Here is a 17909-nt window from a genome sequence, read left to right as displayed (position 1 = left end):
GAAGGTCAATAAATTTACTGAGTGGTTTCAGATTAAGGTTCGGAGTATGGATAAGATTTTTGGAATTCTCAAAATACATCATGGTTGAAAGAGCATGATTAATTCCAATAAAATCTTCCCACTAGACAGAAAGTACTTGAAAGATATACCTTTGGTACTATAGTCTTGGCTTTACTTTGATGTGGTGGCAACTTTGATGTTTGCAGTTCAAAGGGCACACATTTTGTTGACCCTTTTGTCTCTTTTCTTGCTCCTCTTTGAAATGCATTGTACAGTTTGGTATAGTCAGGAATTTCTGGATTTATCCTTGGCTTGAACTTTGGTTTTTCCTCCAGGAAACTCAACTTCTCCTGTCTTGTTCTCATCGAGCTAGTAGTGACCAGATTTTTCGGTTTATGGTCTATAGGTGCCGCGGCCTTTTTGAGCAAATCTTCAGCTCTCATCTGAATCCTGATTTTTCTGTAAAGTTCATCTTCTTCATGGGATAGGAGGGAAAAAAAAGTTCAAAGTAAATGTACTATCAAAGTACATATATGTCACCATATACAACCCTGAGATTCATTTTCTTGTGGGCATACTCAATAAATCTAGTGTCCATAATAGAATCAATGAAAGATTGCACCAACAGGGTGGACAACCAGTGTACAAAAGACAACAAACAGGCAAATACAAAAATGACAGGGGAAAAAAATAAATCATAAATAAGCAATAAATATCAAGAACATGCAATGAAGAGTCCCTGAAAGTGAGTTCATCAGTTATGGGAACAGTTCAATGAAGGGGCTAGTGAAGTTAATCGCCCCGAGTTCAAGAGGCTGATGACTGAAGGGTCATAACTGTTTCTAAACACAAAGTACACTGCAGATGCTGTGGTAAAATCAACACCTACAAAAGCTGGATGAACTCAGCAGGTCGGGCAGCATCCATTGAAATGAGCGGTCAACGGATGCTGCCTGACCTGCTGAGTTCATAACTGTTTCTGAACCTGACCCCCTGTACCTTATTCCTAATGACAGCAATGAGAATAGCAACTCTTCTCTGTATTACTGTAAAACAGTATTAACCAGAAAAATACTTGCCAATAAACTTGGTATTATTGATATGTTATACCATGAAACACGGGAAGAGTCAACAGCAGTTCAGGCCAACCACTGCATTACTTGAATTTCAGCTGCTTATTATGCTGAGTTGCTAAGCAAAGGTCTGCACTCTTGTCAGAGACAGTTGTCTGACTGTTACCACAATCTATTTTGAGACTCACAAGAATGTATCAAAGCACCCATTACATATGTCAGCAGTGAAGTATAAAAGTGAATTAATTAATGTGCTGTTAGATGTGGTGATTTTTGGCAGCTATGTAACACACGACTTACTATTTGAGAATTCTCACGTTGCAAGTTCCCAATTTTCAATTATGTTATAAGCTGAAAGGGACACAGAATGAACAAGGGCAGGAAGAAAAAAAACTGCATTCCTTGCTATTGGTTCTTTGAATGCATGTGTTCAGGTCAGCTTCTATTTTTCATCAGATAGACAGATGCCAGATATTATGTTACTGTCTCACTTGAAGATATTCTTTGCCATATGGAATTCTTTCTGAATTTAAAAAAACATGATCAGAATGCTCCTGCACACCAAACACATGTTGCAATTAGTTATTTAGTTTACCTTTGAGTTTCTCACTCACTGCTGGGTCCTGGACAGAACGGGGAATTTTCTTTATCCGTTTTACTGTCCTCTCTGTTTCTGGAACCACGGCACAGAGTTGTTGTTTCAACTTTTCTTTCCTGCTTTCTTCCTTCTTTGTGAAGCTAAATGGTTTCTGTGTGGAAAGCAGATATTCTTGCCGTTTCTCTGTTTCCTTCTTTCTCTTCTCTTCATTCCGTTCTTTGATTTCATCATAAAGTTGCAAGTAAATGTGACCGGGCACAGGGAGGGCTCGGAATTTCTTCTGGCATTCTGCCTCTTCCTGCTGACACTTCTCCACCAGCTGTTTCTCCATTTCCATCATCAGCCTTGATCTGAGAACCTCTGTATTCTTCTGGCTCTCCCGCATCGTCATATTGAATGGCTGAGGGACTGCACGGGACAATTCAGAAGAAAACGTTGTGTTATACAACAAAAAAAATAATAGGTGCTACACAAACTTTTCACAAGAACATAAGAAATAGGAACAGGACTAGGCCATCTGGCCCGTCGAGCCTACTCCGCTATTCCATAAGATCACGGCTGATCTGGCCATGGACTCATCTCCATCTACCTGCCTTTTCCCCATAACCCTTAATTCCCCTATTATGCAAAAATCTACACAACCTTGTTTTAAATATGTTTACTGAGGTGGCCTCCACTGCTTCATTGGGCAGAAAATTCCTCAGATTCACCACCCTTTGAGAAAAGAAGTTCCTCCTCATCTCCATCCTAAATCTACTCCCCTGAATCTTGAGGCCATGTCCCCTAGTTCTACTCTCACCTACCAGTGGAAACAAATTTCCTGCCTCTATCTTATCCCTTTCATAATTTTGTTTCTATAAGATCCCTCACATTCTTCTGAATTCCAGCAAGTACAGTCGCAGGTGACTCAATATCTCCTCATAGTCTAGCCCCATCATCTCTGGAATCAGCCTGGTGAACCTCCTCTGTAAAAAAGCAGTATATCCTTCAAGTAAGGAGACCAGAACTGCACGCAGTTCTACAGGCGCGGCCTCACCAGTACCGTGTAGAGTTGCAGCGTAACTTCCCTGCTCTTAAATTCAATCCCTCTAGCAATGAAGGCCAACATTCCATTTGCCTTCTTGATAGCCTGCTGAACCTGCAAACCAACCTTTTTGTGATTCATGCACAAGCACTCCCAAGTCCCTCTGCACGGCAGCATACTGCAATTTTTTACCATTTAAATAATAATCTGATGTTTCGTTTTTCCTTCCAAAGTGGATGACCTCACATTTACCAACTTTGTACTCCATCTACCAGACCCTTGCCCACTCACTTAACCTATCTCTGCAGCCTCTCCGTATCTTCTGCACAATTTGCTTTTCCACTCAATTTAGTATCATCAGGAAACTTAGCTACACTCCACTCAGTCCCCACTTCCAGATCGTTAATGTATTGTGAAAAGTTGCAGGCCCAGGACTAACCCCTACAACTCACTGCTCACCACTGATGCCAACCAGAGTAACACTCACGTATCCCAACTCTCTGCTTTCTGTTAGTTAACCAATTCTCTATCCACGCTAATATATCACTCCCAGCTGTATGCATCCTTATGGATGTCTTTTATGCCTCACTTTATCGAACACCTTCTGGAAATCCAAGTAAATAACGTCTGTCTGTTCCCCTCTATCCACTGCACTCCTTATATACTCAAAGAACTCCAGTAAGTTTGTCAAACTGGACCTGCCTTTGCTGAATCCACGCGGTGTCTGCCTGATGGATTCAGTTCTTTCCAGATGTCTCACCATTTCTTCTTTAATGATAGCTTCAAACATTTTCCCAACTACAATGTTAAAGTAACTGGCCTATAGTTACCTGCCTTTTACCTACATCCTTTTTTTTTTGAACAGTGGCGTGTCATTTGCCATCTTCCAATCTGCTGGAATCTGCCCAGAGTCCTGAGAATTTTGGTAAATTATCACAAAAGCCTCTACTATAACTTCTGCCATTTCTTTCAATACCCTGGGATGCATTCCATCAGGACCAGCGGACTTGTCTGTCTTTAGGACCACAAATTTGCTCAGCACTACACATTAGTGATAGCTATTGTTTCAAGGTCCTCACCTCCCATTGCATCCATAACATCTCTCTTTGGCATGTTAGATGTGTCCTTCACTGTGAAGACCGACACTAAACAGTAATTCAAAGCCTCTGTCATTTCCTCATTATCCAATATCAATTCCCCCTTCTTGTCCACCCAGGTACTTATATTCACTTTAGCCACCCTTTTCTGCATTATATAATTACAAAAACTTTTACTATCCATTTTTATAATTTGTGCTAGTTTATTTTCATAATCTAGCTTCCCTTTCTTATTGCTCACTTACTGGTACTTAGTTGCTTTTTAAAGTTTTCCCAATCTTCCAGTTTCCCACTCATCTTGGCGACTTTGTATGCATGAGCTTTTAGTTTGATGCCTTCTTTTATTTCCTTAGTTATCCAAGGCTGGCTCTCCCCTCCCTTACTGTCCTTGCTTTCAACTGGAATATACTTTCATTGAGCACCTTGAAAAACCACTTTGAAAGTCTTCCATTGTTCCTCAACCATCCCACCATATAGCCCATGTTCCCAGTCTACACCAGCCAAATCCTTCCTCATCCCATTGTAGCCTCCACTGTTTAGGCATAATACACTGGTTTCAGACTGAACTACTGCACCCTCATATGAGAAACTTGTTGGGGAGAAGAGTTTAAAAAGGAGTATTTTGTGGGGCTCGGCGCATTAGCATGGACCAATCAATTCGCGATTCATTAGCAGGAGCAAATACAAGTAAAGCAGAGTCAAAGCAGAGCAGCCATTGTGTGAGTGGACCAGTGTAGGAATGGGAACTTGAGGCCGCGGCGAGGAGGCACTGGAAAGTAGCAGGTCAGGCTTTTGTAGTGGTTGAATAAAAAGTCACTAAATTACAGCTAATTAAATAAAGTAGGGATGATGCAGGATCAGGTGATGTGCTGTAGCTGTATGATGTGGGAGCTGATGGATCCCATGGTGGTTCCTGGTGACCACATCTGCAGCAAGTGTTGGCTGCTCGAGGAACTCAGGCTCAAAGTTGATGACCTGGAATCTGAGCTTCAAACACTGTGGCACATCAGGGAGAGGGAAAGTTACCTGGATTCTCTGTTTCAGGAGTTCGGTCTGTGGTCAGGGACAAGATGGTGTGACTATGAGTGAGGTGGGTAGTGGGATCCAAGAGACAGGGCTGGAGGAGCCTCAGACCTTGAACTTGTCTGGCAGATCTGAGATTCTTGCTCCCTGTGTGGATGAGAGTGGGGGCTGTAGGAAGGATGAGCAACCTAACTGTGGCACTGTAGTTCAGGGAGCCATTCCAGAGGAGGGAGAGAAGTGAAGTGTAGTGATAATTGGAGATAGTATAGTCAGGGGAATAGACAGAGTTCTCTGTCATGAGAATAGAGCATCCCGAAGGCTGTGTTGCCTGCCTGGTGCCTGAGTTCGGGACATTTTATCTGACCTGCAGAGGATTTTGCAGTGGGAGGGGAAGACCCAGTTGTCGTGGTCCATGTGGGTACCAACAACATTGGTAGAATGAAGAAAGAGGTTCTGCTGAGGGAATTTGAGCAGCTAGCGACTAATCTGAAAAGCAGAACCAAAACGGTGGTAATCTCCAGATGACTACCTGAGCCACGTGCAAATTGTCATAGGGTCCAGACGATTAGAGAGTTAAATGCATGGCTCAAGGATTGGTGTGGGAGAAGTGGGTTTGAATTCATGGGAAATTGACATCAGTATTGGGGAAGGAGGGATCTGTACCAATGGGTGGGTTCCACCTGAACCATGATGCGACCTGGATCCTAGCAAATCGCATAACTAGAGCTGTGGATATGGCTTTAAACTAAACAGCAGGGGTGTGGGTTCAACGGATTGGAGAAGTAACATTGGAGAGAGTTCAGAGAAGATTCACAAGAATGATTCCAAGAATGAAAGGGTTACCGTATGAGGAACGTCTGGCAGCCCTTGGACTGTATTCCCTGGAGTTCAGGAGAATGAGGGGAGATCTCATAGAAAATATTAAAAGGCCTGAACAGATTAGATACGGCAAAGTTATTTCCCATGGTAGGGACTCCAGGATTGAAGGACATTCATTTAGAACAGAGATGCAGAGAAATTACTTTAGTCAGAAGGTGGTAAATCTGTGGAATTTGTTGCCACAAGCGTCTGTGGAGGCCAAGTCATTGGGTGCATTTAAGGCAGAGATAGATAGGTTCTTGATTAGCCAGGGCATCAAATGGTATGGGAAGAAGGCAGGGGAGTGGGGATGATTGGAAGAATTGGATCAGCCCATAATTAAATGGCAGAGCAGAGTCGATAGGCAAAATGACCTACTACTGCTCCTCTATCTTATGGTCTAAGTATGGATAAAGTGAAAAAAAGAGAAGTGTGGATAAAGAAAGATTTTTAAAAAAAAAGAGAAAAGAAAGAGTGAAGAAAAGTCAAGTACAAAAGAGTAAAAGATTACAAGATTTTAAAAGCACAATGAGTGTAAGGGAACTTTATTTGAATGTCTGTAGTATTCAAAACAAAGCCAGTGAACTTGTGGCTCAAATCAGTACAAAGGGGTATGATTTAGTGGCCATTACAGAGACATGGTTGCAGGGTGGAGAGGATTGGAAATTAAATATCCCAGGATATCAGGTAATACAGAAGGATAGGCAGGAAGGTAAGGGAGGTTGGGTTGCGCTCTTAATTAAAGATCAGATCAGGGCAATAGTGAGAGATGATATAAGATCTAAGGAGCAGAATGTTGAATCCATTTGGGTAGAGATTAGGAATAGAAAAGGCAAAAAAAAAATCACTGGTGGGAGTTATCTATCGGCCACCGAATAATAACATTACAGTGGCACAGGCAAATAAACAAAGAAATATCTGAGGCATGTTAGAATGGAACAGCAGTTATCATGGGGGACTTTAACTTGCACATAGATTGGGTGAATCAAGTTGGTCAAGGCAATCTTGAGGAGGATGCATCCGTGGTGGCTTTCTTGAACAGCATGTTACTGAACCTGCAAGGGAATGTGCTTTCTTAGACCTGGTCCTGTGAAATGAGATAAAATCTCAAGAGGAGTTTGGGTTCCTCTTGGAAACAGTGATCACAGAATGACTAAATTTGTATTGAAACTATATACAAGATACTGCAGGGCCAGTAAATCTCATTGCAATGTTTCACTCATCTACATCACAGACACAAAGCACTGAGGCTGAGTACTGGTGTTGAGCCCATGTGAGCTTCCTTCTGTTTTATCACTAAATTCTTCAATTTCTTTTATCCTCATACGGTTCTCATCTATTTTATTTTGTAAACCTCAATCATTACGCCCACATTCTAACCATTCTCTGTGTGTAAAGCAACTTCTGCCAAATTCCTTGTTGATCTTATTTGTGACTCTCATGCAACTGACACAGTTGGTTAGTTTTCTGTCAAGAAATGAAAGGAGTGTCAACTGAAACAGAAAACCTTTTCACTTGATATTTGTCAAGCGCAACCTTGTCAGCTAGAAGACAACCACACTTACAATAAAATGTTCCCTCTGTTCTTCAATAACAGGTTTGAGGACAAGATATAATAAGTAAGACTGAATGGAAGGACAGCAACGGGCATGCTAATAAACATGGTGGGACTGGTGGGCTGAAATGTGTTTATTTCAACACCAGGAAGGTGAACTTAGAGCCTGCATCAGTATCTGAAATTAGGAGGCATGGCTGTGTGACGGACAGGACCAACAGCTCAACTTTCCTGGCTTTTGTTGTTTTAGATGTGGGGGTAAAAGAGGAGGAAGGACTGCTCTCCTGATAAGGGAGAATGTCACAGCAGTACCAAGCAGAGGACAAACTAGAGAAGTCATTTAAGTGGAACTCCAAAATAGGAAAGGTGCAATTATACTGACAGGATACTATAGCCCCCCTCCCCCCCCCAATCATCACAGAAAGGTAGAGGAACAGATATGCAAATAGATTATGGAAAGTTGAAGAGACAACTGGGTTGTCATCACCTCTACAACTCATGTTCTCAGTATTATTTATTCATTTTCTTGTATTTACACATTTTGTCTTTTACACATTGGTTATTCGTCAGTCTTCTGTGTGTAGTTTTTCATTGATTCTATTATTTCTTTGTTTTACTGTGAATGGCCACAAGAAAATGAATCTGATGGTAGTAATGGTGACATATACGTAGCTTGATAATAAATTTAGTTCGAACTTTTAAACTTTGGGGGATTTAACTTCCTGGTAATGAGTGTAACTTTAATCATACAAAAGACTTAGGTAGGGTGGGATTTCTTCAGAACATCCAAGAGGATGTGGAGACTCTCTACAGGAAAAACATACTGGGGCTGGTTTTGGGAAATAAGCAAGGCCAGGTGATAGACCTGAGAGTGGTCTATCAAAGAATACAGTGGGATGTAAATAAATTACAGATATGGGCAGGGAAGTGGCAGGTGGAGTTTAATCCAGGCTAATGTGAAATGCTGCACTTTAGGAGGTCAAATGAAATGAGAAAATAAACTGTTAATGGTCAACCATTTTATAGTATTGAGTAGGTTAGGATCTTGGAGTCCAGGTCCATAGTTCACTGAATGTGGTTACACAAATGGATAAGCTGGTAAATAAGGCATATGGCATGCTTGTCTTCATTGGTAGGGGTGTTAAGTATAATAGCAAGGCAGTCATGCTGTGGCTATGTAAAACTGTAGACTGCACTTGGAGCATTATTTGGAGTTTTGGTCACCCCATTACAGGAAGGATATAGAGAATGTCGTGTGGGTGCGGAAGAGGTCTGTTAGGGTCCTGCCTAGATTAGAGGGTAAGAGCTGCAAGGAAAGATTGTACAAACATGGATTATTCTCCGCAGTGTGGGAGGCTGAGGGGAGACCTGATAGTTTTTTTTAAAAGTATGAGGCGCATAGATAGTCCAGGCTGAATCTTTTCTGTCAAAACCAGAGGAGATGTTTTTATGGTTGGGGGGGGGGGGGGGTGTAGTTTAAAAGTGAAATGAGGGGTAGGTCTTTTTAAAATATATACAGAGTGTGCTAGATGCATAGAATAGATTAGCAGAGATAGTTGTGAAATCAGGCAGTTCGGTGAAGTTTAAGCAGCTTTTAGCTTGACACATGAATATGAAGGGAATGGAGGCTAATTTATACTAAATGTCCATAGGAGGAGGACATTTGGTATAAATTAGCAGCAAGACTGGTGCAACGTTGTGGGCAGAATGGCCTGTCTATTAATGCTGTACTATTCAATGTTCTTAACCAAGCTCACATTAGGTAGATCCCTGCCGATTTCACTTTTCCCTTTCTTTATCTTGCATGTTCTTTCTTTATAATATTGTGCAGTGACTATAGGCGCCCATTTAACTGCATTCACAGGTAATTACTCTTTCTCTAACCTTGTTTTCTTAAACACTTTTCACAAGTACCGTGGATTCTGGGTAATTGGGACACATCAAGACCAGAATATTTTGGCCTAATTAGCCAAAGTTTCATGAAATAGTTAAAATGGTATAAAAAAAGACAAACCAGAGGAACACATTATGTATTTAAATGAAATATACAACAAATTAGAATACTACCAATACTACAAAACTGCATTAGTTCCTAATACTTATCAATTCACACTGTATTCATTTGACTCTAAATGAACAAATCAGCACAGACGCCCAGTGCAGATAATAGACTGCCTTCATACAGTGATTGCATCCTCCAAATCTTTATTTTTATTATAACATTCAAATTCCCCGTAACTTCTAACTTGTTGAGTTAGTGGAATTATTTCATTTTCACTCCCAGCCAGTTCTGGCATCTCCAAGTCTGAATGCTTGAAACTGCAGTGAACAAACAGTACTGAATTGTCTTATTGCTTATTTCTCATTGACTATCAATGACAGAAATTGCTGCTTTTTGAACACAAACACACACAACTGATGCTATTTAAAAACTATTCACTCGAAGTACAGTGTGGTGTCTAACGGTTGTGCAAGTGCATACGACTGGCACCATTTAAAAATTGTTCAGCAATATCTCCTGCCCAGTTAAGCAGTATAATGTCCCAAATAAACAAAGGGAATCTGTGCTATTTTCTGGATTAGATTTTGTTCTTTAAGAGTTGTTCCAAATAAATGGCTGTCCCAATTAAACAGAACCCACCGTAATTTCCAAGATCTTCTGTCAAGTGACTGACTCCTTATCCTTTTATGTTACTCAAACGTAAAGTAGCAGTTTGTTATTCTTGAGACTCTACCTGGAACTTCTCTCTATACTGCCCCCTTTCTCAGAAGCAAGTGGTTTAAAACCGTTTTCTTCCATGAGAACTCACTGGTAACGAGAATAGCAAATATGTCAGATGACAAATTCACTTGTGGTTGTAAAAGTGATAATATTGCACAGTGAAGAGTAGCATACCCTGCTCATTCAAGAAAGATTTTCATTACACGTCATGAAATATGTTCTACATTTACCTGGTAAGACTCTCCACCTTGAACATAGTTGGCGTACAATTCTGGGAGTGATTCACAGCACACTATCAGCAACACATACATAGTGCGATTGAATTTCTGGGCCCTCATCTTTTCCCAACACTAGAATAATTGAATGGAATATTGCACAGGAGTAACATATGACTTTGCTCTCATTTATTTCAGGTTGCAGAGTACTGTACAAGTTAGATGACAATCTTTACCATTGCTACCCTGATCCTTCTGTCATGTCTTCCAGTTTATACAAGGCTAGCAGAGATCATAGTCCTTGGCACAAGTTCATAACCTGCCTACCAGTACTAAACAGCTGATGAATGGTTATTAGCATCCGTCTCAGCTGAGCTGCAGGAAGGAAACTGAGTTTAGGGTATCGCAAAGGAAAATTCAGCCCCAGATGTCTTGTTCAGATTTTGTAGCTTGTAGCAATTTCCACCTTTTAATTAAATGAGAGCTGTTGGAGATCTTACTATAACTATAAAGGATAGCTTTTTTTTGCCAGATTCATTTATTTATCACATGTACGTCAAAACATAAAGTGAAATGCATGTCAGAGTCATAGAGCACTACATAATAGAAACAGGTCACTTGGCCTATCCAGCTGTGCACAACTGTTACTCTGCCTAGTCCCATTGACTGACACCCGGACCACAGCCCTCCATACCCCTCTCATCCATGTACTTAAACAAACTTCTCTTAAATGTGGAAATATGGTTGTAAAATACAAGTATTCTTCCATACAAGATTTTTAACACATTTGCACTTTCTGAAAGGTCTATTAAGACATCTCTTCACTTTTATATTTGGAAAGCTTGGTATTGACTGGTGAATAAATTTGAAAAGTCTCACCTGTGATCTGTGAGATCCAAGCTGATGTGGCACTCTTAGGTCTGCTGGGCTTTTTTGGCTGCAAAAAATCCTTTTTAACAGATCCCTTTGTATCTGTTAAACTGCAGTGTTCAGTACCAGAGTAGGAATTTCTCCTCGTTATATTTCTGGTAAAGAAATAATAATAGCTGGCAGTAAGTCAAACTATGAATAGCTCAGCTTGTTTGAATGCAACATTTCATCCAAACACCATATAGATATTCAGAACATAGAACAGTAGAGCACAGCACAGGCCCTTTTAGCCCATGTTATTCTGTCGACCTTTTAACCTGCTCCAAGATCAAGCTAAACCTTCCCTTCATCTCCCCAATATATTTGCCTCTACCATCACCCCTGGCAGCGCGTTCCATGCACCCACCACACTGTAAAAGAAAACTTACCTCTTTCATCCCCCTAAACTTCACACTATCACCTTAAAATTATGCCTCTTCATACATCTTGGACCTGTGTGGCAGTACACCATGGGCCTGTGCTGATCTGAGAATACAATCCTTTATCCAATTCTGTGAAGCTATTCCAATAATTTATAGCAAGACAGACGCCTACTGGATGTAATCTTCTAACATGCCATTCCGTATCTAAAACTGACAAACTGCTGGTTTCAACTTGCTGCCAAAACCCTTATTCAGCTACTAGTGCTGACAGACTAACATTTTCCTCTCTGGCTTCTTAACTTCTACACTCTTATAAATCTGAATTCATCCGAAACCCTGTTTCCTGTATCCACACCATCCATCACCTCTGCACTGCTTAAATGACCATAATACATAGGAGCAGAATTAGGCCATTTGGCCCTTCAAGTCTGGTCTGCCATTCAATTATGGCTGATTTATTATCCCATTCAGCCCATCAAGTCTGACTTATTATCCCTCTCAACCTCATTCTCCCGCCTTCTCCCCATAGCTTTTGACACCCCTCTACAGATGGGACAGTAGGTGCCCAAAGGGATGGATGGGAGTGCAGTTCTTGCTCTCTCCCCTGATTACATACAGGTTTTCTGAACTCCCTATATACTGACTTATAATTTCTCAATTTCACCTGCTGCACCGTGACTGGTTATATGCCACAAACTTTGGCTCTTTGCGAAGATGTTGCATGTTTTTCCTTCGAAGCTTCTTCTGAGAGCTCCAGTGACCCAGATTTAATCCTGACCTCTGCTGCTGTCAGTCTGGAGTTCGCACATTCTTTCTGTTGCTATATTGGTTTACCAGTGTGCTCCAGTTTCCTTCCACATCCAAATGATGTACAGTAAAGCTCTGATAATCCCCTATCCGACTATTTGTAAATCCTAGTGATTCTGCATCCAGCTCCCTCTAACACACTAGTGCCTTGGTTCCCACACTCCTAACATACTGGGGCCCCAATTCTCACACTTCCTGGGAAGATACGGGGATCTCATTAAACTCCCTTTAAATCCCAGTTCCAATGCTTCCTTGAAAATTATCTGGTCTGTTTCACACTCTTTATTTAACCTTACCAGGTTTGCTATAAAATTTATTATTATACTGGGTAACATAATTTTAAAAATTAAAAAGGTGACAGAGTACTAACAGGAATGCAAGGTTTTTAATGCACTCAAGTTAAGTGGCCACCGTTGTGTGCATACATCTACTGATGCTTCTGGACACATCATCAGTGATGTTCCTGGAATCATCGGGTGTTTCGGGTCTCAATAATTCTGGTGTAGGCAAAAGGGAAAATAAATCAAAGGGAGTGATGAGCATGTGCAAGAGAATAAGTTGTAGGCTTACAGGAAAGTAAACTTGTATTTTCAAACTGGCCACCCCCTCTCCATGGTATGGATCACTCAGAGCAGCCATATTGATGCCAAACCATCTGAGCTCCCAAGTTATAATCGAATGTGGTATTCAGGTCTGCAATTGTTGAGTAGTCTGTGAGTGTCTTAACATTATATGTCCTGAACTTCACAATGTGGTATGAAAGTTGCCTGTGTATAGTTTTTTTAAAAAAAAAACCTGAGTAGCAGTTGCACACCATCATCTTCATGAGCTTCACAGAACAAGGTTTTGACCCACTGGTAAGGAGGATCAAGCATTGTTGTGTGGGTATTAATGTCCATGCAGATATGATAAATGTTTGGTATAATCCAATTTGTAAATACAACAAAATCCAAAATAATTTGGACTTCAAAAGACCCAGGAGTAGTGTGTTGAAGGAGATGGTGTGGAAAGGAAGTGAAATATTTCTGTTGACAGAAAATTATTATTCATTAATTTATTCCCGAAATACAATTTACAGGTTCCATCTAATATTCCTAACTTGCCCAACGGAAATAACAGGATGGGAATGAATAAGGAACAAAAGTAACATTTCATCTTTCAGTAAATGAGACTTAATAAGAAAGACACTATTAAAAAGGGTAATTGAATCTCAGACGAAAGGTAACCGGCTATATCGGTTCTCTGTTTTGTTTATAAAAACATTTCTGAAATTCCTGCATGCTAACAAGTGTGAAGTATTTGCAGTTTTGGAATACCACTAGGCCCCAAGGACAAGGGCCAGTGAACCCCGATGGGGGTGGGGTAGGAAGAGGGTCTGGTTTGCTGTTGTTGTGTCTGTCTTCTGGTGTGTTGGCGTGCTATAGTTTTTGAGTATGCACATTCACTTAGTGGCACAGATTATCAGAATTGTATTGTGCTCAATCAATGTTGCTCTATTATATCAGTCATTATCTTAAAAATATTGCTTCAGACATTCTATTGTTTGCTAAATGTGCTCCAAGGATTCAAACTTTACCAGTTACTAAATTGGGCTCATCCTTGATTTTAATCATTTCTTTACTGAGCACCATACTTTTATCGCTATCTAGGAATTCCTTGATAAATCTTATTCACCTTTCTTTGCTTATACTTCTTGATATCGTCTTCCATATCTGAGTGTTGACAGTAACAAAGTCAAAATGCTGGAGGAACTCTGCAGGTTAGGCAGCATCTATGGAGAAGAATAGAACTGATATTTCAGGCATTCCTGATGAGAGGTCTTGGCCCAAAATGTCAACTCTTTATTCCACTCCATAGATGTTGCCTGACTTGCTGAGTTCCTCCAGCATTGTATGCGTGTTACTCTGGATGTTCAGCATCTGTAGAATCTCTTGTGTTTGTGAGTGTTGAAAGATACTTTTGTGATAATATTCTTGATAATCATCTCTGACTGTTTTCCTATATTAGAAGATGCTATCAAAATTCACATTATTGTTGAATTCACATAAGCCAACAAAAGGAACTAAATGATGTTTGTGAGAATTAAGGTGACAAATTTCACCAAACTTGGTGGGTTTATCCACAACATGGAAAGAGTACAGACCAGATTTATGAGGACGTTGCAAGGACTAGAACGCCTGAGTTTTTGCCAGGCTAGATTTTTATTCCTTGGAATGTAGAAGAATGAGAGGCAACCTTACAGAAATGTTCAAAATTACAAGAGGCATAGATATAGTGGATGGTAACAGTCTTTTCTCCAAAACTAGGGGGCACAGATTCAGGCTGAGAGGGGAAAGATTTAAAAGGGATCTGAGGGGCAACTTTTTCATGCAGAGAGTGACGAGTATATGGAATGCGCCTTGAGAAGAGCACTCAGATAGGTACACAGGAAGGAGGGGCTTGCAGGGATATGGGCTGAACTCAGGAAACTGGGACCAGCTGCACGGACTGGCTGAGCCAAAGGGCTTACATCCGTGTTGTATTGCACTCCGACTCCATAACAGACTCACCCAGATGAATTTGGCTTGGAGGATCTGTTGTCCGCAGGAATTCTTCCTTCATTCATTGCAAAGAATTTGATCACTTCTTTTGTCAGTCCCACGTTTTCCATTTTTCCCTCATCTTCTGATTTAAATTTATTCTTCTGCTGCTCATATTGCATGTCCAGTGCCAGCAGTCTTTGTCGACCAGAGTTCTTCAAGGTCATAAGCCTTTCATAGTACTGCTTGTTCAAATTTCCCTCATCTTGGCTTAGAAAATCCATTAATGCACCTTTGTTGCTCTTGCTGAGTTCAACATTGGGAGATTCATCATCTGAATCTGCGCCAATTTCAGGCGTAACCTGGTTGAAGACCATACAGTATCATTTAGCTAAAATTATTCATAAACTATCATTTTATTAAAATGTATTTACAGCATTTTAACCTTATTGATGGACGCAGGACCTTCATATTTTAAAATTTTATTACATATACTTATTACCTGTAGCTTGTGCACAACTAAACGATATCATAATAAAATTCAACGACAATGGTCTACTATTTTACATGCTTGAGGGATTGTAAAGTACAAATATACCTACCTAGGACCTTATAGGAATTTCTAGTTTTTGGTCAAAAATTGAATTCCAGAAGTTGTCAAGAACAGTATATGGCTCAGTAATAATGACACCAGACTAGGTCGCAAGTTCAAAGTCTAAATTTGGCAAGTTATGAATGTAGCCTGGTAGCTTTGAGCTGGTGCAGAATAAATTGACTTTGAGAGATGAAAGAATGTTGTAAAAAGGATGTACTCCTGCCCTGTCCACATTTAAATGACCTTGATTCAACTTGCTCGTATATACATTTGATTATTTGTATGCTGACAACAAGTAGTGATACACAATAAATAACTCATTGTGGTGTCACATTTAAACTCAGCTACAAGTTGATTTGATTCAAACATTTACTTGTGCCATTCTGTGAAGTGCAATTATGAGGATTAGGGATAATTTTTTGGATCAACCTAACCACAAAAAGGGAGGAGCCAGGCTTGACAAACAGTTACCAATCTATAGATAGTCTACCCCACCTTGACAGGAAGTATACATTTAACCAAAGAGGGATATTGCAGAATTCATATAAAGTCCCAGTTTGCAAAGCTGTAAACATCAAATGACATTTAGTTTTAGACTTCTCTACTCTGAGAAAATTTGCTGTGAATTGACTATGGCAATTCACTTTATCTACAAATGACCCTCATAATTGCAATTGCCACATTGAAGAGGAAGTGTTATGGGCTGAACACAAGCAAGCAGGGAGGATCCTGTGATCGGTGCAGACCATTTGAGCAGAAGGGTCTTTGGAAGTTGCAGCAAGTCACGGGTTAAGATGAAGTGCTGACCGAGAAAGTGTGCAGACATTGTACAGTCACACAAGTAGATTACTTTTTCATATATATTATCTGTTTTTGCACGATTTTTAATCTATTCAATATACATATACTGTAATTGATTTATTATTATTATTTATTTTGTTTTTTTTCTTCTATATTACATACTGCATTGAACTGCTGCTGCTAAGTTAACAGATTTCACGTCACATGCCGGTGATAATAAACCCGATTCTGAGTAACTATCTCCACTTTACACAGTCTTTTTGTTCATGCCTGGAATCCAAAGTCATCAGACATACAGTACTAAGACAATACAAGGAAGCAAATGATGGATCATAGAGCACACACTAGCTACTGGAGAAGTACAAGACCCTCAGGACTCAAACCACCATATTCAGGAACAATTATTGACCCTCAACCATCAGGCTCTTGAACCAGTGAGGATAACTTCACTCACCACAACCAATGGACTCACTTTCAAGGGCTCTTCATCTCATGTTATAGATATTTGTTGCTTACTTATTTCTTTTTATTTGCACAGTTTATTGCCTTTTACATATTAGTTGTTTGTCTGTCCTGTTGGGTGTGATCTTCCATTCATTCTATTATGTTTCTTGGATTTACTCAGTATGGCTGCCAGAAAACAAATCTCTGGGTTTGTATACGGTGATAAATACAAATGGTGATAATAAATTTACTTTGAACTTCAAATCTAAGTTACTATTGGCCATTAACCATAATTTTATTGACCATTAACATCTGAAAAGGGTATTGTGAATAGTATTTATATACGCAAATAATGCAATTGAGAGGCGCAGAAAGTTTCTATTGCATCAGTATCTACAAAAATTGTCAAATGTAAACCGAATTTTCAGCACAGGTAGATCAAGTGTGATTCAGAAACGAATGAGTGTTGTCAGAGTCCAGATAATCGGAGATAACAGGCCTGTATTCTATGACTCCAATGAGATGAAAACCGTGCACAATATTTCCGATATTTGTAGCAACCCAGTGGCATTAATCGTCCACCTCCGTTTTGAATGTAATCGATGAGTTGGTCTCCACAACCCACGGGGTGAAGATTTCTACGGAGATCATCTCCCGGCTGCGTGGGTTAGCACTGCAGACAGGTGTAGCCGGTTGCCTGTACACAACTCTCCCTGTCCCAACCAGACCAGTGACGCTGTTACCATAGCAACCGGGAACAGCGCGAGTAGCAACAGCTTCACCAACTGATTTAGCTGTGCGAACAGCCAGCGCTCGGCGTTGCCCGGCAGTCGGCGAGCGATGCCGCTTAGTGGAGGCTCGTAATGGCTTTAACTCCGCTCCAGACCCCCGTGGGCCAAAGTCTCCCAAAGCCCCACTCACCTCAAGCCACCCGCCGTCTCCTACCGGGAACTCTGTTTGCCCCGAGTCGGGCGGCCAGTCCTGGCGTCGGGGATGTCTTTTCAGATGGGTATCCATGGAGAACGGGGTGCCGAATGACCCGGGCATCTTTCCGGCACCCGGCCACGGAGTCCCAACCGAAGCACTGCTACACTGATTGGAGGAGAATGGTGTAGCGGCAATCGCTGATTGGACAAGTTAGATGTCAGTTTTAGCGTAACCCCGCCTAATCCCTATGCGATTCGTAATTCACAATGTTTAGAATATATAGTAATTATCCTGTGTGTTTGTAAAGGTAAATTGCTGCAAATACCCATCAACCGTGAAAAATGAAACATAACTTTAAG

At 40.6% G+C, this 17909-nt stretch overlaps 1 protein-coding gene across 2 annotated transcripts in view; it reads right to left on the bottom strand.

The window, feature by feature from the left end:
• fam161b (FAM161 centrosomal protein B) overlaps positions 1-17703 on the bottom strand; it is a 43047-nt gene extending 25344 nt beyond the window's left edge. For both annotated transcript variants that reach the window (XM_073039276.1, XM_073039277.1), the window contains exons 1-5: positions 17545-17703; positions 14814-15145; positions 11045-11190; positions 1669-2079; positions 150-475 (exon numbers count right to left, since the gene is read on the bottom strand). In XM_073039276.1, coding sequence (XP_072895377.1) covers positions 150-475; positions 1669-2079; positions 11045-11190; positions 14814-15145; positions 17545-17670 — 1341 coding nt within the window. In that variant the 5' untranslated portion in view covers positions 17671-17703. The remainder of the gene's footprint in view (positions 1-149; positions 476-1668; positions 2080-11044; positions 11191-14813; positions 15146-17544) is intronic.
• Positions 17704-17909: the final 206 nt, after the last annotated feature.

This window comes from Hemitrygon akajei, chromosome 3 (assembly GCF_048418815.1).
Source record: "Hemitrygon akajei chromosome 3, sHemAka1.3, whole genome shotgun sequence".
Lineage (NCBI taxonomy): Eukaryota > Metazoa > Chordata > Chondrichthyes > Myliobatiformes > Dasyatidae > Hemitrygon > Hemitrygon akajei.
This window is presented reverse-complemented; position numbering and strand designations above follow the sequence as displayed.